The sequence below is a fragment of the Eptatretus burgeri genome, chromosome 16 (assembly GCF_056783735.1).
Source record: "Eptatretus burgeri isolate ZD-2024b chromosome 16, Ebu_testis_v1, whole genome shotgun sequence".
Classification (NCBI taxonomy): Eukaryota; Metazoa; Chordata; class Myxini; order Myxiniformes; family Myxinidae; genus Eptatretus; species Eptatretus burgeri.
In genome coordinates, this window is record NC_140976.1 from 5,861,702 (window position 1) to 5,885,724 (window position 24,023).

Sequence of the window (24,023 nt, forward strand, 5' to 3'; positions counted from 1 at the left end):
AGCACAGAAGAGATAAAGCTGAGGTTCCGCTCGGCCGCGGGGATTGTCCCTGGGGCATTGCCGTTTTATGTCGGCGGTTCACTTGGTGCTCATTGAATGGTGAGAATACTGATTGATATATAATACTGATTTATTTTGCGGTGATTAGTTGCGCGTGTGTACCTTACTGCTTATGTACTCCTTGCTGCGTCTGTATTTCCTGGTGTGCCCGTAGAAGCGGCTTCAATCAAATGGAATAAAGCCTAAACTCTGAAGGTTCTTCTCTCGTCCTCATTTCACATCGTACATCGTGTTTTTACAGCGCACATCGTACATCGTGTTTATACACCGCACAGCGTTTAAATTCCAAATAGCCAGGGTTGTTGTTGTTGTTGTTGTTGTGTTTTTTTTGTTTGTTTGTTGTTTCCTATTCTCTCATGTGCACGCGTTAAGTATGAAGCTCACTGCGTTCGCTATTAAAAAAATATAATGTATGGTTCACTTTATTTTTTTTTTCAACCAGTGTCAACTTTTACATGGAAGTTCAAGGGTTGGAGTCATCGACGACGCCATGTGGTAAACTTTTCATTCAGTGGAAAGCGTTGGTGTGGGAGCATCGCGACCCGCAGGTACGTGTTTTGACCCTCCTTCCCCCCCCCCCCCCACACGTTTAGAGTGTACGAGGTGCAGGGGACGCAAGAAGCACGCGGGCCGGCATCAACTCCGCTTTATTGCGCGATCAGAAGTACACTCCTGACACCCCTAGCGGGCGAGGCATGATATACGAAAACCCAATCACGTGACACAGCACACTCCGCTCGCAAAATGACCCGTCACGCGATGAATGGACAATACGAAAACCCAATCACGTGACACAGCACAACGTTCATAAAAATTAACATTTCTTGGTGAAGTTTGATAATAAGGTATGAATAAGATGAAGAGATCGATTTTGTACCAAATAAAGGACCCGCGATGTCCTCTCGTTACTTTCGTCATTGTGAACAAAGTCGAGGCTCATGGAGGAGCTGGAAACATCGCACGAATCAACAGGTAACGAAACAAAACGAACAACAGAATGAGAGGAGAGGGGGTTCTCGGGTGGGGAGAGGAGAGAGGGTTCTCGGGTGGGGAGAGGAGAGGGGGTTCTCGGGTGGGGAGAGGAGAGGGGGTTCTCGGGTGGGGAGAGGAGAGGGGGTTCTCGGGTGGGGAGAGGAGAGGGGGTTCTCGGGTGGGGAGAGGAGAGGGGGTGCTGGGGTGGGGAGAGGAGAGAGGGTTCTCGGGTGGGGAGAGGAGAGGGGGTTCTCGGGTGGGGAGAGGAGAGGGGGTTCTCGGGTGGGGAGAGGAGAGGGGGTTCTCGGGTGGGGTAAGGTGAGACGTGCGGGAAAACACACCAACAGGTACGAGACGGAAAAACAAGGGATGTTCGGATATTCGAGAGAAACAGCCCTGACCTGCACAAAAGTCACTCTCCACTCCCCCTCCCCACTCCGCACTCCGCTCTCCACTCTCCCTCCACTCTCCCTCCACCCCTCCTCCTCCCCTCCTCCTCCCCTCCTCCTCCCCTCCATCTCCCTCAGAGCGCCATTAACCGCTCGTCGGGCGATATTTTGTGAAAGTCCACGGACCACGGGGACAATAAAACGATGTCTGTTTCATACAAAATGTCCTTTTCATGATCCCATTGGACACGAATCGACTTCCCTCCTCTTATTCGATACTTTCACATTGAACAAACATGTTTATTCACATCGCACAAAGCAATCCGACAAAGATTCACCTTTTCAATCCACACACCTATTATACTGTACTATTTATGGTCCACACACCTATTATACTGTACTATTTATGGTCCACACACCTATTATACTGTACTATTTATGGTCCACACACCTATTATACTGTATTATTTATGGTCCACACACCTATTATACTGTACTATTTATGGTCCACACACCTATTATACTGTACTATTTATGGTCCACACACCTATTATACTGTACTATTTATGGTCCACACACCTATTATACTGTACTATTTATGGTCCACACACCTATTATACTGTACTATTTATGGTCCACACACCTATTATACTGTACTATTTATGGTCCACACCTATTATACCCTACTATTTATGGTCCACACACCTATTATACTGTACTATTTATGGTCCACACACCCATTATACTGTACTATTTATGGTCCACACACCTATTATACTGTACTATTTATGGTCCACACACCTATTATACTGTACTATTTATGGTCCACACACCTATTATACTGTACTATTTATGGTCCACACACCTATTATACTGTACTATTTATGGTCCACACACCTATTATACTGTACTATTTATGGTCCACACACCTATTATACTGTACTATTTATGGTCCACACACCTATTATACCCTACTATTTATGGTCCACACACCTATTATACTGTACTATTTATGGTCCACACACCTATTATACTGTACTATTTATGGTCCACACACCTATTATACTGTACTATTTATGGTCCACACACCTATTATACTGTACTATTTATGGTCCACACACCTATTATACTGTACTATTTATGGTCCACACACCTATTATACTGTACTATTTATGGTCCACACACCTATTATACTGTACTATTTAAGGTCCACACACCTATTATACTGTACTATTTATGGTCCACACACCTATTATACCCTACTATTTATGGTCCACACACCTATTATACTGTACTATTTATGGTCCACACACCTATTATACCCTACTATTTATGGTCCACACACCTATTATACCCTACTATTTATGGTCCACACACCTATTATACTGTACTATTTATGGTCCACACACCTATTGTACTGTACTATTTAAGGTCCACACACCTATTATACTGTACTATTTATGGTCCACACACCTATTATACCCTACTATTTATGGTCCACACACCTATTATACTGTACTATTTATGGTCCACACACCTATTATACCCTACTATTTATGGTCCACACACCTATTATACCCTACTATTTATGGTCCACACACCTATTATACTGTACTATTTAAGGTCCACACACCTATTATACCCTCTTATTTATGGTCCACACACCTATTATACTGTACTATTTAAGGTCCACACACCTATTATACTGTACTATTTAAGGTCCACATACCTATTATACCCTACTATTTATGGTCCACACACCTATTATACTGTACTATTTAAGGTCCACACACCTATTATACCCTACTATTTAAGGTCCACACACCTATTATACCCTACTATTTATGGTCCAAACACCTATTATACTGTACTATTTAAGGTCCACACACCTATTATACCCTACTATTTATGGTCCAAACACCTATTATACTGTACTATTTATGGTCCACACACCTATTATACCCTACTATTTAAGGTCCACACACCTATTATACCCTACTATTTAAGGTCCACACACCTATTATACTGTACTATTTAAGGTCCACACACCTATTATACCCTACTATTTATGGTCCACACACCTATTATACCCTACTATTTAAGGTCCACACACCTATTATACCCTACTATTTAAGGTCCACACACCTATTATCCCCTACTATTTATGGTCCACACACCTATTATACTGTACTATTTAAGGTCCACACACCTATTATACCCTACTATTTATGGTCCACACACCTATTATACCCTACTATTTAAGGTCCACACACCTATTATACCCTACTATTTATGGTCCACACACCTATTATACCCTACTATTTAAGGTCCACACACCTATTATACCCTACTATTTAAGGTCCACACACCTATTATACCCTACTATTTATGGTCCACACACCTATTATACTGTACTATTTAAGTTCCACACACCTATTATACCCTACTATTTATGGTCCACACACCTATTATACCCTACTATTTAAGGTCCACACACCTATTATACCCTACTATTTAAGGTCCACACACCTATTATACCCTACTATTTATGGTCCACACACCTATTATACTGTACTATTTAAGGTCCACACACCTATTATACCCTACTATTTATGGTCCACACACCTATTATACTGTACTATTTAAGGTCCACACACCTATTATACTGTACTATTTAAGGTCCACACACCTATTATACTGTACTATTTATGGTCCACACACCTATTATACTGTACTATTTAAGGTCCACACACCTATTATACCCTACTATTTATGGTCCACACACCTATTATACTGTACTATTTAAGGTCCACACACCTATTATACTGTACTATTTATGGTCCACACACCTATTATACCCTACTATTTATGGTCCACACACCTATTATACCCTACTATTTATGGTCCACACACCTATTATACTGTACTATTTAAGGTCCACACACCTATTATACCCTACTATTTATGGTCCACACACCTATTATACCCTACTATTTATGGTCCACACACCTATTATACTGTACTATTTAAGGTCCACACACCTATTATACCCTACTATTTATGGTCCACACACCTATTATACCCTACTATTTAAGGTCCACACACCTATTATACCCTACTATGTAAGGTCCACACACCTATTATACTGTACTATTTAAGGTCCACACACCTATTATACCCTACTATTTATGGTCCACACACCTATTATACCCTACTATTTAGGGTCCACACACCTATTATACCCTACTATTTAAGGTCCACACACCTATTATACCCTACTATTTATGGTCCACACACCTATTATACCCTACTATTTATGGTCCACACACCTATTATACCCTACTATTTATGGTCCACACACCTATTATACTGTACTATTTATGGTCCACACACCGATTATACTGTACTATTTATGGTCCACACACCGATTATACTGTACTATTTATGGTCCACACACCTATTATACTGTACTATTTATGGTCCACACACCTATTATACTGTACTATTTATGGTCCACACACCGATTATACTGTACTATTTATGGTCCACACACCTATTATACTGTATTATTTATGGTCCACACACCTATTATACTGTACTACTTATGGTCCACACACCTATTACAAGTTTTACTCAAAGGGGGTTTGTTCGTGGACCTTGAGCACCCTGTGGAAATATGGTGGGGACAAATCGCAGACGTCAGAGAATGAGGAGAAGAAACGTCATAACATTAACAGTTGTACTTTTCAGAGAAGGAATGAAAGAAAGGTCGAAATGAGAGCAGTCTGTTGAAAGAGAAAAAGGGTCGTGAATTGTGAGACTAATTATATTATTGAAATCACGAGTTGGTCAAACTTTTGGAATCTGTCTTTCCATCCTGATAAATCTCACACTCTCACCACGTCTCTCTGAACGGACCATCTGGACCCCCCCCCCTCTCCTCGCACCCCCCAATCCACTTTCTCAACAATCCCCTTGAAGAAGTCCTTTCATTAAATCTTTTCGGTCTCACGGTCTGCCATGATCTTTCCTGGGAAAGCATATCTCCAAACTGGCCTCCAAAGCCAGTCACCGACTGGACATCCTACGTCGTACTAAGTCCTTCCTTGGCACATCTGAGCTTCTGACCACTTCCAAAGCTTTCATCCACAGCCTGATGGAATACTGCTCTCCCTTTTGGGGTGGTGCTCCAGCCTCACACATAGCTTGACTTCACGCTGTGGAAACCAAGGCTTTTCATATCATTGACATCTCCCACAATGAAGCAGAGTCTTCGGATATCTCACTCTCACCGCAGACGGGTCGGTGTTCTTTCTGTCTTCTCCCTTCTCCTCTCCGGCCTTGCCCCACTTCCCCCACCCCCTGCTCTTTTTATGCTCTGTCTCCCCTATAATTACACAGGGCATTCAAGGTCCGCGAAAAACCCCTTGTGGTGGAACTTCCAAAATCAAGAATCACTGCTCACCTTCACTCTTTCATTTCTCTTTTTTTCCCCCACCATTGGAACATGCTCACACACTCACTTCAATCCCACTCCTCCCACCAGGTCTTCAAACTAGCTTTTCACTACCATCTCATGTCTTCCCCCATCCAACATCTTTATCTTTTCTACCCCTGTTAATCCACCCCAAACCCACCTCCTTCAAATTCCGTTTTCCTTCCTGAAAGTCCTTGTTGTACCACCTTGATTACACCGTGTCCCCCACCCCCATCCCCCCCCTTCTACAGATCCCCCAATGTCTGTTCCTGACTATTTTGTGCTTCCCTCTCCCACCCATCTTGTCTCCTGCCTTGTTATATGTTCTGTGTGCTCGGTCTCACATGAGCCTCGACATGGTATATAAAGAAATAAAAACCACCTGTGGACCAAATTCATTGGACCAAATTTTCATTGTTTTTCGTGACCTTGTAGCATCCCTGCCTATTGTACTGATTGGGCATTAATTAACTTCCCTTTCACCAAACCCATATGTGCTTGGGCCAGGGTGGGGTGGGGGTTTGTTTCATTCATATGTTCGTTATTATTGCCAAATTACACGAGTATTATTATGGTTGTAAATATTTTTATTATTAATGAATATATGCTTTGTTTCACACAGCCTGGTGTTGGCTTTGTGATTAAGTCGGTGGCTTTGGATCCTCAGGGTCCTGAGTTCGAGCCCCACTGGCCGCTGATTTAACATCAGGGGTGTTGACTCAGCCTGTCATCCTCCCGAGGTCTGCGAAATGAGCACCGGTATATTGGTAATTATCCCTGCATGACAAAGGTGACTAAAGGGTTGGTGTCAGGAAGGGCATCCGGCCATAAAAACATTGGCAATAGAAAAGGTACCATGATTGGAGCCCGAAAAAAGCTGACACCTGCTCAGGGGAAAAAAGGCTTTAAAATGGTGTGATGATGATGTGCTTTGTTCCAATGTTATCCTTGTTTTTGTTTTTTATTTAATTATTAGAATGTCATGTCATGCTGGTCTATACACCTTAACATGGCGTGTGGTTAAAACGTGGGAATTATTCTGGGTTCTTTGTGGTTAGTTAGCCTAATCAACTCGGGAGATCATGATGATCATTTTGGTGAATCACAAACCACATCAGAACGCTCCAGTAGAACTCCACAACAAACATGTATCTAATCTCCTCTCTTCTCATCTCCTTAAATCTCCTCTCCTCTCCTCTCCTCTTCTCAATCTCTCCTCTCCATTTCTCCATCTCCTCTCTCCTCTCCTCTCCTCTCCACCTCTCCACCACCTCTCTCCTCTCCTCTCGTCTCCTCTCCACCTCTTCACCTCTCCACCTCTCAACCTCTCCTCCTCAAATCTCCTCTCCTCTCCTCTCCTGTCCGCTCCTCTCCTCAAATCTCATCACTCTCTCACACACACACACACACACACACACACACACACACACACACACACACACACACACACACACACACACACACACACACACACACACACACACACACACACACACACACACCTCATTTATAGTAGATACGGCTAAAATGACAATTTGTTTTTCTCGGCAAAAGCTTCACGTAAATGACATGAAGAAATAATAAGTTTGTCCGTGGTGTGCATTTTATTAACCTCCGCCATCGAAGATCGGAGGTTACTGTTTTCACCCCTTTCTGTTTGTTTGTTTGTTTGTGAACAGTATTACAGAAAAACTCGACGGATTTCGACGAAACTTGGTGGGGGGTTCGGTATGGTCCAAGGATCATGAAATAGATTTTGGACTTGGTCCCTCCCCCCCAAAAAAATTGTTAGAGAATTTTTTTTTTGCATTTCTACATGTTTTAAGTGATTTCCAACCCCCCCCACCCCAAAAAATTGTTAGAGGAAAAAAAATATTTTTGTTTGCATTTCTACATATTTTAAGTGATTTCCAACCCCCCCCCCCAAAAAAAAATTGTTCGAGAAAAAACAAATTTTTGCAACTTTTTTTTCAACAAAATTTCGATTTCTTTTTTTTTTACATTTCTACATGTTTTAAGTGATTTCCAACCCCCCCCCCCCCAAAAAAAAAATGTTTGAGAAAAGAACTATAACTCTGTCAGCACTGATGACATCATATTTAATGAATAAGATAGAAGGTTCACTTGAGTGACCCAGCAGTATTGGCGGCAGAGGTTTTGCACTCTCCCGAGTGCTCCCCCTCTTTAAATAATGTTTCAGGTTGTTTGCCATATAATACATTTACTTATTACATACTTTACATTCCGTGATGCTTTGAACTACAATGTACGTCGCATGTGCTTTGAAAAAAAGGAGGTGCACCAGTTTCTGATTTGTTAATTACAGTATACTAGCAGAGTAACCGCACGATGGGCGATCTTGTTCCCAGCATGCAACACGTTCTTCTGATGCATACCTTTATTTGGGCGAGAAAGAAGAAGAAGAAGAATATATATCTTCTTCTTCTTCTTCATTCGGTTGCTCCTGTTCGGGGTCGCCACAGCGGATCATCCGTATGATCCGCATAGTGATTTGGCACATGTTTTTACGCTAGATGCCCTTCCTGACGCAACCCTGGTCGCCTCTTATGACACAGGGATATGGTACACCTATTTTAACCGGGGTATACACCGGCCCAGTACACTGGTACTCATTTCGCCGACCTCGGAAGGATGACAGGCTGAGTCAACCCCCTGGTGTATTAATTCAGTGGCCCAACGGGGCTTGAACTCAGGACCTTTTGGATCCCAAGCCGCTGCCCTAACCACTGCGCCAACAACAGGATAATTATATATACATTATATATATATATATATATATAATGTTTTTAAAGAAGAAGAAGATGCTTCCAATGTAAAGTAAAAAAGTGAGAGCACACCTGGTCTCGGCGCCTTTGCAGTCGGCTTCCTCAGGCACAATCGCTTTTTTTGCTCAAATTAGCAGAGTCGATCTAGTTTTTTACTTTTCGTTGGAAGCGCGTCAGAGTTGTGGCGCGCCTTCAAGACCACCGTCCATGATGTTGCCGGTGGATGTCTTGGAACTCACCGCAGGGCAAAGAAGAATTTTGTCTCTCAAGGGACTCTGGATACCATTGACCAGAGTCGCAGAGCTGAGCTGTTCAGGGAGCTGAGGCATAAAATGTACATGCGCTAAGGGTGGAAAAGGAGGCCTATGTGCGAGGAATCTGTGAGGGGGTAGAGCATCACCTGTGGACAGGTGATTCTCGTCCTGCTTTCAGGGGAATTTGCACATTGCGTTCATCCAAGCCCATCCCTCGGAGCACTGCATTTGGAGCAGAGAGTGGTCGGCTCTTGACAGAGGAGTCTGAAGTGAAGGCCCGCTGGGCCGGTTACTTTGAGCGGTTGTACCAGGCTGATCCCCCAGCTGTCGAGTTGGACGTCAAGGGTGTTACAATCCCTGTTGCTGACCCTCCAATCGACTGTGGTCCAGCTTCGCTTGTGGAAACACGGGCTGCGGTGAACCGTTTGAAACGGGGTAAAGCTCCAGGGATCTGTGGCATCCATGCTGAACTTCTCAAGGCTGGTGGAAATGCTGTACTCATGTTCTAACATGCAGTTTTGTGCTCTGCCTGGAACACAGGCATCATCCCAACTGATTAGAAGAGGGGCCTTGTTGTCCCTCTCTGGAAAGGGAAGGGTGATCGCCAGGACTGCAACAACTACCGAGGGGTGACGCTGCTCTCAGTGCCGGGCAAGGTCTTTGCTCGGATAATTCTTGAAAGGGTTCGCCACCATCTGCTTGAGCACCAGCGTCCAGAGCAGTCAGGCTTTACACCAAAGAGGTCAACGATTGACCGTATCCTTGCTCTTCGGCGCCTCACCGAACGCAGACGAGAGTTTCGGCATGGGCTGATTGCAGCTTTTGTTGATCTTTGTAAAGCGTTCGATTCAGTGAATCGGGATGCCCTCTGGAGGATTCTTGGTCTTCGTGGGGTGCCACCAAAACTGATCGATCTGATGTCTGAACTCTACTCTTGTACTGAGAGTGCTGTGAAATGTGGTGGTACCATCTCTGACTTATTTCCAGTTGTTGCTGGAGTTCGTCAGGGGTGTGTAATGGCCCCCACACTTTTTAGCACTTGTATGGACTAGATTCTAGGGAGGATGTCGGAGAGATCAAGCTGCGGTGCATCGTTTGTGAATGTCAAGATCTCGGACCTTGATTTCGCAGATGACGCAGTCATCTTTGCGGAGTCTTTAGATATCCTTTTGGGAGCCCTCGAGGTGCTGAATGAGGAGTCAGAACCGCTGGGATTACGGGTTTCCTGGGTCAAAACTAAGATCCAGGCTTTCAATGACATCTTGGAGATGTCACGTGAGGCCGCACATGATGAGACTGTGTTCTGAAGGAGGAACTTGAGTGAAGAAGGGAGGAGTCCAGAGTGCGAGGGTGGAGTCGTGGGCGGACCAGGCAGGCGGGTGAATGAGGCGAGGTGTGGGCGGAGACTAGGAGGCGGAGTCGACGAGGCGAGGCGTGGGCAGAGACTAGAAGCAGGAGGTGAGAACAGGAACACACCGCGTGAAAATGCACACACACGAGATGGAGGAACTTCTCCGTCTTTTATAGGGCCCGAAGCTCGGGGGGAGGGGGCCATGCTGAATTCAACGTCATCGCCCGAATCGGGCGCTTCGATTGGCCCTGACACCTCACGTTGCCCACCAGCTTGGGCTGGAAACCGCCTCACTTCGTTTCCGGCAAGGCCACCCCAGACAGTGAACACACCTCGTTCTGACCCCGTGATATGACACGAATCGCCCACACTAAAATCGGCACGCGTATCGCAAGTAAATCTTCATCGGGTCTGGACCGCTTGTCTTCAGGTGAACGACCATGGACCGGCGGTCTTCTGGAGAACCTCCCGGACCCACCACGTATCCTCCATCGGAGCTGCTCGTGGATCCCGGGGTGTTTGCTCTGAGATATTGGGTCATCGTGGACCGCACGTCTTGTCAGGTGAAGGATGTCACGCTGTGGTAAACGAGACGAGGGGGTAAGCAGGGCAGAGGGTACCGTGGATCGTCGTGCTCCACGTTGTGGTAGACGAGACGGGGGGCAAGCACGTGTTTCGTGCAGCGTAGGTGTCGGGCTGTGAAAAACACCATCCGTGCAGCCTCTTAAGAGGTATTTGTTCGCATGCCTTTCCAATGCAATTGGCGATTCTCCCCAGCTCATTGGAGGCTCAAATCGACAGTCCAGCACCTAGTGCACGTCACTCGCCGCACATGCCGGGTTTCGGGCTCGCCCGGGAACGAGACTCCGGATACAGCTGATCCTTCACGGGGGCTCGGCACTTTGCCCACCTTACTGCGAAAGCGCACGTGACTGATTTATCCCAGGAAAGAACAGAAGAAGAGTGGGGATGAAAAGAAAATGGTTTCGCAACCCTAACTATTAAATCATCGTAACGCACTACCCGTTGTCCCGCTAAACAAAAGGAAGGGAACTATCTCCACGTATAATAATGGCAAAACTGTCTTGGGAGACCTTTCTGTTGTATGCATGTGGTTCCAAGAACCGCAACAATATGTATCATAACCAAGCTCTTACAATCCCCTTCACATCATCTACATTTACCCACAACTCCATTTATTCGGTTCAGCCGAGTCGCAGGTAAATGTTGTCAAAGCGTTCTCCATGCTGGATGACATGACATGACATCATTCTGTTGGGTAACATATCAGGCCAAACTGTTATGGGGTTGTTGTTGTTCTCCCAAATTATTTTGTTCACCCTAAGATTGTTGGGTTTTTATCCCCCGTCACGTGGTGGAAGGGGGATATTGTTGTCACCCGGGTCGTCCTTCCGTCCGTCTGGCTGGCTGGGCGTCAACATTTATAGCTGTGAGTGCGATGACTCACAATCAAACGCTTATTTGATTTCAATTATTTTTGGTTTCTACGTTCCTCACCCCTGGGGAACTTTTTCCAACATGGTTTAGGCCCGCTCGGACATCCAATATGGCCGCCAGGCAGCCATGTTGAAAAAAATGACGTTTTCGCGATATAGGCTCTAATTTTTTTCTTTTCTGATGAAACTTGCTGGAAATGTAGGTAACGGGACGAAGTAGGGCCTCGGTCTAACACAGTAAATGAAGCAATACACAACAGATAATCAAACACAGATTGACCTCATATTTTCCAACCTCGAACCTCAAGTCTTCCACTGTGGTGTCCTTGAGACATATTGGAGCTATCATAAGGCAGTGTGGATTGCAATCGACATCTAATTCTTGACTCGCACTATATAAAGCTGTAAGACTGTTGCTATTCAAGTTATGAACATTTTTGTTCTGAAAATCAATTGACCAACATGTGCATCCTAACCAACATTACAACAGACCTGTAAAGTACTACAGAATAATTCCCAATCATCACCATATCATCACACCTCCAGAAAGCACTACAAGATCATTCCCAATCATCACCATATCATCACACCTCCAGAAAGCACTACAAGATCATTCCCAATCATCACCATATCATCACACCTCCTGCTGTATGCTGCTGGTAAGACACAATTCTTAACTTATTTTTATAACATTCTATACCATGTATGTACTCCTATGCTAAACACACCATAAACAATATCTTTTTGGTCCAATTTAAACTTTTTGCTGTATAGCTTGAAAGAGATGATGACCAAATGGTGTCTTGCTTCCAATTCACCTCCCTCATTATCTGGAATATGTATGACCTTTTTCTGTGGCGGGGGATTCCCCATCTCTGATGGGTATGTTTTGTTTTTGTCCTCCCATCCTCTCAATGCCATCCCATCCGAGTGTATAAACTAATTGTTTAAATTCCCTCACTCGCTTGCAAACTGAATCCTGCGATATTAAACTGATTTGTAATTGTCAAAATTTCTCAAACTGGTTTTCCATCCACTTTAAATGTGTAACGTTCAATTCTGAGATGATCCATTCCAATGGAGGATAACTAGTTAAACCTACAATCAACTAGTAATGCTACTCATTTGTGTTTGTGATCTCCCACCTTGTGTTGTTTTGTCTACTTGTGATGAACTAACTCGTGGTGTCGAATATTTTTCAGATCTCTTCTTATTGAGAACATTTCCAGATCTCCTGATATGAAGTCTTTGTGAGAGATTGAGAAACCATAAACTGAAGACAATGAAGATGTCCAAGCTGATGAAGAGATTGTTTATTCAAGATGTTCTCGTGATGCACTTGTTTGGTTTGTTTTTAATCGATGCTGGTGAGTCCTGAAGTTCTGAATCGTCATCAATGTCAATGTAATTATTATTATCCTCATCTGTGACGGTGAAATGTTTGATTTGATCCTAATAATTATTTTTCCTTTCCAAAACAAAATGTCGTCTTGACTACCTCCACCACCGAAGGTGAAGGAGGTGATGTTTTCATCCCCTTTCTGTCTGTTTGTTTGTAACTTGCAAAATCGAAGATTTTTCAAGTACATTGATTGGTTCGTCGATTTTGTAATTCTGTCTGTCTGTCTGTTTGTCTGTTTCTCTTTCTGTCTGTTTGTCGCCTTCAGGTCACAATTTTAAACCGATCTTCATGAAACTTCACCACATGGTAGAGTTTGTCATAAGGAAGAATCACATTGCTTTTGAGGTCAAAAGGTCAACATTGTCCAAAGGTCAACAACTTCGGTGTGATTTCTAAAATCTTTAAATTTCATCCGATTCACTTGAAATTTGAAGATGATTTATATTTCACGTCACTGAATTCAAGCAGCCAATTATTTTTGAGGTCAACATGGACCAAAGATCAACAACTAAGGTGGTATTTCTAAAAGCCTCAATTTTTATCCGATTGACTTGAAATTTGAAGAGAATATATATTTCATGAAAAGAAAACCACAAAGCTTTTCGTTGTGCTCTCTTCAGGTGAAATTCGCACAAAGTGAGTGAGTAATGAAGAAGAACAGTCTAATAGACACCGATCAACAAAGTCAATTCTGATTGGACGTTCTCCACTGATGCCTCATCACCTCCTAATGTCGAGGTGGGAGGAGCCTGTTCAGTGTTCAGCTCTCAAATTGGAGGTTGTAGAATCTGAGGCGGAGCCGCGAAGGCTGTTGTAGAATCTTCTTCATCACAATCTGTAATCATGAGACGAGTTGGTGTTCTTCTTCTTCTTTGCACAAATAAGCAAAGCGAGTGGACAAACTCTTTTTGCCAACATAACATGGGGTCCATGGAATAGATAAATGTCACTTCTCGTATTCGGAGATGTGTGAAACTTCGTCCTCCACTCAATATCTTGAATGCATCCACATAATTTTCAGCACAGTTTGCATTCTCAATCAAATGCTGTCCAATAGCAGATGCACACGATGTTGGGATTGATGCTGGGACCTTCCCACAAGCACGTACCGGATGTATTCGTGTACCAATTGTGTTTTTCCTGATGGACAAAGGGACGTGCTGTTTGATTCTGTCAGTCAGAGTCTGAGTAGTTTTGCCGACATACCGAGCATCACATCGACACTTGAACTCATAAATAAAATTGCTAAGTTTTGAGGCAGGCAGAACATCCTTCTCAACTGCAGGAATCAGACGTCGAGAGGTGAAAATCACTCTTGGACGAACAGCCGGATACGTGCTTGAGACTCATCTTTTGATTTGTTCTTCATATCTTTGCGACATTTTCCCTTTCCAAGGAATTTTGATGCAGATCGGGCACTTTTCAGGACCCATCTTCCATTCATCTGTCGCAGTGAGGAATTTGTGCATAAACCTCCTGATGATAGACTCAGGATATCCATTCTCACTGAGGATGCCGGCAATCTTGTCCATCTCTGTCCGAAGCTTGGAGTTGGAACATCTCCTCTTAGCTCAACTCACGAATACATTGATCAAACTGAGTCAATGTAGGACTGTCCCTATTTGGTCTTCCATTTGATTTACATTGAATTAATTTTAATCCCATTCTAAATTCAATTGGATAATATATCATAAATGTCGTGGGTCAGGGTCAGGTGTCCCATCAAAGCGGGACGTCTTGGTACACGGTTACCTCTGCGAGCAGTGAAAAAGTGGCATTTCGAATTGTCTCTTATTAATTATGTAACACACCAGTACACAAAGCCCACACAAAATACACCACACACAACAAGTCCTGGTGAGGGAACGCCATCTCTGATTGCTCTTTCTCTTCTTTTGTTTGTAAAGGAAGTTCTTTTTTGTTGTAAATGTTACATATCAGCTGATCGTGTTGGGTAATCAACTCTCTGTCTCTCTGTCTCTGTCTCCCTCCTCTCCTCTCTCTCTCTCACTCTCCTCCTCCCTCCCCCTCCCCCCCAATCCTTGTTTCAGGTGGATTGAAGGTTGTGGCTCCATCTGAAGTGGGATTTGTGTTTGGTGAAAATGTATCTCTTCCCTGCACCTTCACCATGAATGAGGATTCTGGACCAATTGATCTGAGCAAGTTGGAGTTGGAATGGATCAATGGTCGCACAATCCTCACTTATAAAAATGGGAAGATTGAACCAAGTTCTTTGTACAAGGGACGAGTAATGATGAATGAACAAAATCTGAGAAATGGAGACGCGACGTTGAATCTAAACAATGTGACTCAAGTGGATATGATAACATGTATTGTTACATACAGTGGAGAAACTCGAAGCGTCACCATCGATTTGTACTGTAAGTTTTGATTCCCTCTTTTCTCACTCTGATTTATTTATGTTCCCCATTTTATTGTAATATTTTTGGGATATTTGGAAAAAAAAGAAAGTTATTTCTTTGTTGAGTGTCAAGATGATATTGCTGTGTTATCTTCAATTACATGTCTATCCCTCCAAGCTCTATGTTTAATTGGTGTGGAGTTTTTGTACAATTTATAGGAATTATGATCCGAATTATTTAAGTTTATGAAAAACTCACACATTGAGTATCGTGATGTATGGATCAGAGCCTCCTGTTTGTGTTGTGAAATCCATATTTTCCTCTTATTATAGGAAGATGTTCAACCTACTGTGGTGTATCCCTGAAGATAATTTGTGTGCCAGCTGGGTTTTAAATGACTATCTCCAAGACAGGGCAATTATCCAGAAACTCACTCGTTTTAACCTTTTATGAATGGATGAGATGGTGACATCTCTACTTCAACTAGAAGGACACTCGGTAGAGCGCATACCTCCGCCATGCAATTCCTCATCCACGAGAACATATCGGGCCCAATACATTTTTGAAATATCATGCCATATATTGTTTTTGACCTTATCTCAGTCAAGGCCAAGTCCTATTCCTAGTCTTTATAAATGATCGATCTGACTGGAAAATCCCCTTTATCTATTTGATTTGCTGATGACTCCACCTTCTGCTGTGACATCCATCATCCTTCAGACAGGCAGGCTGCAGTTTCTTCTCTCTTCAGACCTTGGAAAAAAAAATCACAAGCTGGTCAAACATTTGAAATATGCCTTTCAATCCTGACAAATCTCACATTCTCACTATCTCTCTCCGAAAAGGACCGTTTGGCAAACCCACCCATCTACTTTATCAACAATCCACTGGAGGAGGTTCGGTCATTCAAATCCTGGGTCTCACTATCAGCCGTGATCTTTCTTGGACAAACCACATCTCAATGTTGGCCTCCAAAGCCAGCCGCTGACTGGGCGTCCTCCATCATACAAAGTCCTTCCTTGGCACACCTGAACTCGTATCCACCTACAAGGCCATCATCCGCAGCTTGATGGAGTACTGCTCTCCCCTCTGGGCTGGCTTCCCTGCCTCAAATCTTGCTCAGCTTGACGCTATGGAACCAAGGCCTTCAAGATCATTGGAATCTTCTGCGATGATGCTGTCTATGGGCATATCGCTTTGCTATCATGTCAGTTGTCTCTGTGTCTTCTCCCACCTCCTTTCTCGCCTTGCATCATCTGGTCTTTTCATGCTTTGTTCCCCCTCTCGGTTTCTGCAGGGCACACGGTCAACCATCAACCCCCTTCTGGTGAAACTACCAAAATTCATGATCAATGCTTGTGATGTAACCAAGTTTGAATGTAAAATATATATATATATATATATATATATATATATATATATATATATATATATATATATATATATATATATTTATGTTCCACCCATGTCTTGCCTCATGCATATTTATTCTCCACCAATGTGTTGTCATCTCTGCTGGGAAGGAGGATGAGGAGATTGGGACCATACTCTGCGCAGAGCGTTGGTGCTGCCTAAGCAGTCCCCTTGGCTATTGGGTACAATCCTGGACGGGTCACCACTCCGACACAGGATACCAGCATGCTGGCACTCATTTTGCCGACCTCAGAAGGATGACAGGCCGAGTTAACCCCACCTGGTATTAATTCAACAGCTGAGTGGGATTTTAACTTGGGACTGCCCCCCGAACCATTAACCCAACACCACGCATGCTAGGAAGGGCGCGGATGTTTTGCTCTTCCCTGTCTGGTGAAACGGTGTGTTTTTGTGTGGAAAAGCATGGTTTTTACCGTTGCACTTGGAGTGTTTTAAAATAAAGTGAAAAGTGATTTGAACCTCTGTGTTGGTTCGCTGCCTGGAGCATTCTTTCTTTAAAAGAATCTGGATATGGAGGCCATTTCAGGATACTGCTCACCTCCTCATTCGTTCCTCTTCCCCTCCCCCCCAACCCCCAACTGTGCGATGAACTTTCACATTTTCTTCTCTTCAATGTCATTCTACCCTCCAGGTCTTCAAGACAACTGTTCACAACCATCTCAGATCGTTTCTAATCTGACACAATGATATTTTATACCCCCATTAAACCCCCTGCTTTCTCTCCAGCCCCTCATTCTTACCCACAACCCTTGTTGTCCATCTGTTTATTTTGTCCTTCAACCCTGCTGTTTGTGTCCCCTCTCAACCCTCCACCCCCCCTTTTTTTGTTGTTCCTTTTGCCCTGTTGCGTCCTCATCCGTTCTGTGTCCACACTCTTCTGTGAATCTAAACTTGGTTTACAAAACGATCGAGTGCACATTCAGGTGTCTCTGCAGTTAATTATGAAATAAAATAAAACAGGTAAGTGTACAGAATGACAAAAACAAAAATGGTTTCTGAACTGAAAGGAAAATGTCACATCATTATGAGCTCATTGTCATCGTCAATTGAATGTGATTCTTTTAATTGAATAGTTATTTAAGTTTCTTCTAATCCTTTTAGTGGGATTACTTGAGTGATATTATCAGGAGGAATTCCATGATTACGTGTAACACCTTTTACCTGAGAGTTCATTTTAATCAAATCCTATTGTTTGTGTTTTTCAGGTAAATTGTTTGTTCACTGCCCCGAGTTCATTGTGGCTTCACCTGGTCAAGAATCCACCTTCACCTGTGACTTCTCTCCTGGTTCAAATGAAGTTCCAATAACAATCGATTTCCCATTATTTTCTATAGAGTGGTACGACTCCAACAAACACTCAATTGCTCGTTTTTCCAAGATAGGAGAACATTACATGGACGGTTTGAGCATGTCCGTGTCTGAAGAACATCATGGAACATTTTCATTAACATTCAAATCTGTGAAACTTGATGATTATGGGAATTATACCTGCAAGGTGAACTATCCTCACTATATGAAAGGTTCTGCAGTTACAGCCTTGTACAAGGGTAAGTGTCTGTGTTTACCGTGTACCTGTAATGTGTGTTGGAGAGGGATACGGTGAGGGTAAAGGATTCATTATCTCATCACTTTCAAATACTAGGTGTTAATGAGGACGTGAAGTGAACCTTTGGTTAAAGTCCAAGGTGTTGATGAGGATGAAGTGAACCTGTGATTAGTTCAAATACGAGGTGGTAATGAGGATGAAGTAAACTTGTGATTGGTTCAAATACGAGGTGGTAATTAGGATGAAGTAAACCTTTAGTTCAAATACGAGGTGTTAATGAGGACGTGAAGTGAACCTTTGGTTCAAATACAAGGTGTTGATGAGGATGAAGTAAACCTGTGATTGGTTCAAATACAAGGTGTTGATGAGGATGAAGTAAACCTGTGATTGGTTCAAATACAAGGTGTTAATGAGGATGAAGTAAACCTGTGATTGGTTCATATACAAGGTGTTTATGAGGATGAAGTAAACCTGTGATTGGTTCAAATACAAGGTGGTAATTAGGATGAAGTAAACCTTTAGTTCAAATACGAGGTGTTAATGAGGACGTGAAGTGAATCTTTAGTTCAAATACTAGGTGTTAATGAGGACGTGAAGTGAACCTTTAGTTCAAATACTAGGTGTTAATGAGGACATGAAGTGAACCTCTGGTTCAAATACTAGGTGTTAATGAGGACTAAGTGAACCTCTGGTTCAAATACTAGGTGTTAATGAGGACTAAGTGAACCTCTGGTTCAAATACTAGGTGTTAATGAGGACTAAGTGAACCTCTGGTTCAAATACTAGGTGTTAATGAGGACATGAAGTGAATCTTTGGTTCAAATACTGGGTGTTAATGAGGACGTGAAGTGAACCTCTGGTTCAAATACTAGGTGTTAATGAGGACGTGAAGTGAACCTCTGGTTCAAATACTAGGTGTTAATGAGGACGTGAAGTGAACCTCTGGTTCAAATACTGGGTGTTAATGAGGACGTGAAGTGAACCTCTGGTTCAAATACTAGGTGTTAATGAGGACGTGAAGTGAACCTCTGGTTCAAATACTAGGTGTTAATGAGGACATGAATTGAACCTTTAGTTCAAATACGAGGTGTTAATGAGGACATGAAGTGAACCTTTAGTTCAAATACGAGGTGTTAATGAGGACATGAAGTGAACCTTTAGTTCAAATACGAGGTGTTAATGAGGACGTGAAGTGAATCTTTGGTTCAAATACTAGGTGTTAATGAGGACATGAAGTGAACCTTTAGTTCAAATACAAGGTGTTAATGAGGATGAAGTGAACCTGTGATTAGTTCAAATACGAGGTGGTAATGAGGATGAAGTAAACCTTTGATTGGTTCAAATACGAGGTGGTAATTAGGATGAAGTAAACCTTGAGTTCAAATACGAAGTGTTAATTAGGATGAAGTAAACCTTTAGTTCAAATATGAGGTGTTAATGAGGACATGAAGTGAACCTTTAGTTCAAATACTAGGTGTTAATGAGGACGTGAAGTGAACCTCTGGTTCAAATACGAGGTGTTAATGAGGACGTGAAGTGAACCTCTGGTTCAAATACTAGGTGTTAATGAGGACGTGAAGTGAACCTCTGGTTCAAATACTAGGTGTTAATGAGGACATGAAGTGAACCTCTGGTTCAAATACGAGGTGTTAATGAGGACATGAAGTGAACCTTTAGTTCAAATACTAGGTGTTAATGAGGACATGAAGTGAACCTCTGGTTCAAATACGAGGTGTTAATGAGGACATGAAGTGAATCTTTGGTTCAAATACGAGGTGTTAATGAGGACATGAAGTGAACCTTTAGTTCAAATACGAGGTGTTAATGAGGACATGAAGTGAACCTCTGGTTCAAATACTAGGTGTTAATGAGGACATGAAGTGAACCTTTGGTTCAAATACGAGGTGTTAATGAGGATGAAGTAAACCTGTGATTGGTTCAAATACTAGGTCTTAATGAGGAAGTGAAGTGAATCTTGAGTTCAAATACTAGGTGTTAATGAGGATGTGAAGTGAACCTTTGGTTCAAATACTTGGTGTTAATTAAGATGAAGTAAACCTGTGATTGGTTCAAATACAAGGTGTTTATGAGGATGAAGTAAACCTGTGATTGGTTCAAATACAAAGTGGTAATTAGAATGAAGTAAACCTTTAGTTCAAATACGAGGTGTTAATGAGGACGTGAAGTGAATCTTTGGTTCAAATACTAGGTGTTCATGAGGACATGAAGTGAACCTCTGGTTCAAATACGAGGTGTTAATGAGGACATGAAGTGAACCTCTGGTTCAAATACGAGGTGTTAATGAGGACATGAAGTGAACCTTTAGTTCAAATACTAGGTGTTCATGAGGACATGAAGTGAACCTCTGGTTCAAATACTAGGTGTTAATGAGGATGAAGTAAACCTGTGATTGGTTCAAATACGAGGTGGTAATTAGGATGAAGTAAACCTTGAGTTCAAATACGAGGTGGTAATGAGGACGTGAAGTGAACCTTTGGTTCAAATACAAGGTGTTGATGAGGATGAAGTAAACCTGTGATTGGTTCAAATACAAGGTGTTAATGAGGATGAAGTAAACCTGTGATTGGTTCAAATACGAGGTGGTAATTAGGATGAAGTAAACCTGTGATTGGTTCAAATACAAGGTGTTTATGAGGATGAAGTAAACCTGTGATTGGTTCAAATACAAAGTGGTAATTAGGATGAAGTAAACCTTTAGTTCAAATACGAGGTGTTAATGAGGACATGAAGTGAACCTCTGGTTCAAATACGAGGTGTTAATGAGGACGTGAAGTGAATCTTTGGTTCAAATACTAGGTGTTAATGAGGACATGAAGTGAACCTTTAGTTCAAATACGAGGTGTTAATGAGGACATGAAGTGAACCTCTGGTTCAAATACGAGGTGTTAATGACGACATGAAGTGAATCTTTGGTTCAAATACTAGGTGTTAATGAGGACATGAAGTGAATCTTTGGTTCAAATACGAGGTGTTAATGAGGACATGAAGTGAATCTTTAGTTCAAATACGAGGTGTTAATGAGGACGTGAAGTGAATCTTTGGTTCAAATACGAGGTGTTAATGAGGACGTGAAGTGAATCTTTGGTTCAAATACGAGGTGTTAATGAGGACATGAAGTGAATCTTTGGTTCAAATACGAGGTGTTAATGAGGACATGAAGTGAATCTTTAGTTCAAATACTAGGTGTTAATGAGGACATGAAGTGAACCTCTGGTTCAAATACGAGGTGTTAATGAGGACGTGAAGTGAATCTTTGGTTCAAATACTAGGTGTTAATGAGGACATGAAGTGAACCTCTGGTTCAAATACGAGGTGTTAATGAGGACATGAAGTGAACCTCTGGTTCAAATACGAGGTGTTAATGAGGACGTGAAGTGAACCTCTGGTTCAAATACTAGGTGTTAATGAGGACATGAAGTGAATCTTTAGTTCAAATACGAGGTGTTAATGAGGACGTGAAGTGAATCTTTGGTTCAAATACGAGGTGTTAATGAGGACATGAAGTGAACCTTTAGTTCAAATACTAGGTGTTAATGAGGACATGAAGTGAACCTTTCGTTCAAATACGAGGTGTTAATGAGGACATGAAGTGAACCTCTGGTTCAAATACGAGGTGTTAATGAGGACGTGAAGTGAATCTTTGGTTCAAATACGAGGTGTTAATGAGGACATGAAGTGAACCTTTAGTTCAAATACTAGGTGTTAATGAGGACATGAAGTGAACCTCTGGTTCAAATACGAGGTGTTAATGAGGATGTGAAATGAATCTTTGGTTCAAATACGAGGTGTTAATGAGGACATGAAGTGAACCTTTAGTTCAAATACGAGGTGTTAATGAGGACATGAAGTGAACCTCTGGTTCAAATACGAGGTGTTAATGAGGACGTGAAGTGAATCTTTGGTTCAAATACTAGGTGTTAATGAGGACATGAATTGAACCTTTAGTTCAAATACTTGGTGTTAATGAGGACATGAAGTGAACCTCTGGTTCAAATACTAGGTGTTAATGAGGACATGAAGTGAATCTTTGGTTCAAATACTAGGTGTTAATGAGGACATGAAGTGAACCTTTAGTTCAAACACTAGGTCTTAATGAGGATGAAGTAAACCTGTGATTGGTTCAAATACAAAGTGGTAATTAGGATGAAGTAAACCTTTAGTTCAAATACTCGGTGTTAATGAGGACATGAAGTGAACCTTTAGTTCAAATACTAGGTGTTAATGAGGACATGAAGTGAACCTTTAGTTCAAATACTAGGTGTTAATGAGGACATGAATTGAACCTTTAGTTCAAATACTCGGTGTTAATGAGGACATGAAGTGAACCTTTAGTTCAAATACTAGGTGTTAATGAGGACATGAAGTGAACCTTTAGTTCAAATACTAGGTGTTAATGAGGACATGAATTGAACCTTTAGTTCAAATACTCGGTGTTAATGAGGACATGAATTGAACCTTTAGTTCAAATACTAGGTGTTAATGAGGACATGAAGTGAATCTTTGGTTCAAATACGAGGTGTTAATGAAGACATGAAGTGAACCTTTAGTTCAAATACTAGGTGTTAATGAGGACGTGAAGTGAACCTTTAGTTCAAATACGAGGTGTTAATGAGGACATGAATTGAACCTTTAGTTCAAATACTCGGTGTTAATGAGGACATGAATTGAACCTTTAGTTCAAATACTAGGTGTTAATGAGGACATGAAGTGAACCTTTAGTTCAAATACTAGGTGTTAATGAGGACATGAAGTGAATCTTTGGTTCAAATACTAGGTGTTAATGAGGACATGAAGTGAACCTTTAGTTCAAATACTAGGTGTTAATGAGGACATGAATTGAACCTTTAGTTCAAATACTCGGTGTTAATGAGGACATGAATTGAACCTTTAGTTCAAATACTAGGTGTTAATGAGGACATGAAGTGAACCTTTAGTTCAAATACTAGGTGTTAATGAGGACATGAAGTGAACCTTTAGTTCAAATACTAGGTGTTAATGAGGACATGAAGTGAACCTTTAGTTCAAATACTCGGTGTTAATGAGGACATGAATTGAACCTTTAGTTCAAATACTAGGTGTTAATGAGGACATGAAGTGAATCTTTGGTTCAAATACGAGGTGTTAATGAAGACATGAAGTGAACCTTTAGTTCAAATACTAGGTGTTAATGAGGACGTGAAGTGAACCTTTAGTTCAAATACGAGGTGTTAATGAGGACATGAATTGAACCTTTAGTTCAAATACTCGGTGTTAATGAGGACATGAATTGAACCTTTAGTTCAAATACTAGGTGTTAATGAGGACATGAAGTGAACCTTTAGTTCAAATACTAGGTGTTAATGAGGACATGAAGTGAATCTTTGGTTCAAATACGAGGTGTTAATGAGGACATGAAGTGAACCTTTAGTTCAAATACTAGGTGTTAATGAGGACATGAAGTGAACCTTTAGTTCAAATACTAGGTGTTAATGAGGACATGAATTGAACCTTTAGTTCAAATACTCGGTGTTA

The 24,023-nt window shown here is 42.0% G+C and overlaps 2 protein-coding genes across 2 annotated transcripts in view; both read left to right on the forward strand.

Moving 5' to 3' along the window:
* Positions 1-237: 237 nt before the first annotated feature.
* LOC147010390 (muscle M-line assembly protein unc-89-like) overlaps positions 238-24,023 on the forward strand; it is a 182,299-nt gene continuing 158,513 nt past the window's right edge. The window contains exons 1-3 of the mRNA XM_085860349.1: positions 238-255; positions 503-608; positions 6,521-6,665. The gene's annotated coding sequence lies outside the window, so the exon portion shown is untranslated. The remainder of the gene's footprint in view (positions 256-502; positions 609-6,520; positions 6,666-24,023) is intronic.
* Positions 12,038-24,023, forward strand: part of LOC147010391 (muscle M-line assembly protein unc-89-like) — a 37,913-nt gene continuing 25,927 nt past the window's right edge. The window contains exons 1-4 of the mRNA XM_085860379.1: positions 12,038-12,405; positions 12,949-13,113; positions 15,200-15,529; positions 18,151-18,492. Coding sequence (XP_085716505.1) covers positions 13,029-13,113; positions 15,200-15,529; positions 18,151-18,492 — 757 coding nt within the window. The 5' untranslated portion in view covers positions 12,038-12,405; positions 12,949-13,028. The remainder of the gene's footprint in view (positions 12,406-12,948; positions 13,114-15,199; positions 15,530-18,150; positions 18,493-24,023) is intronic.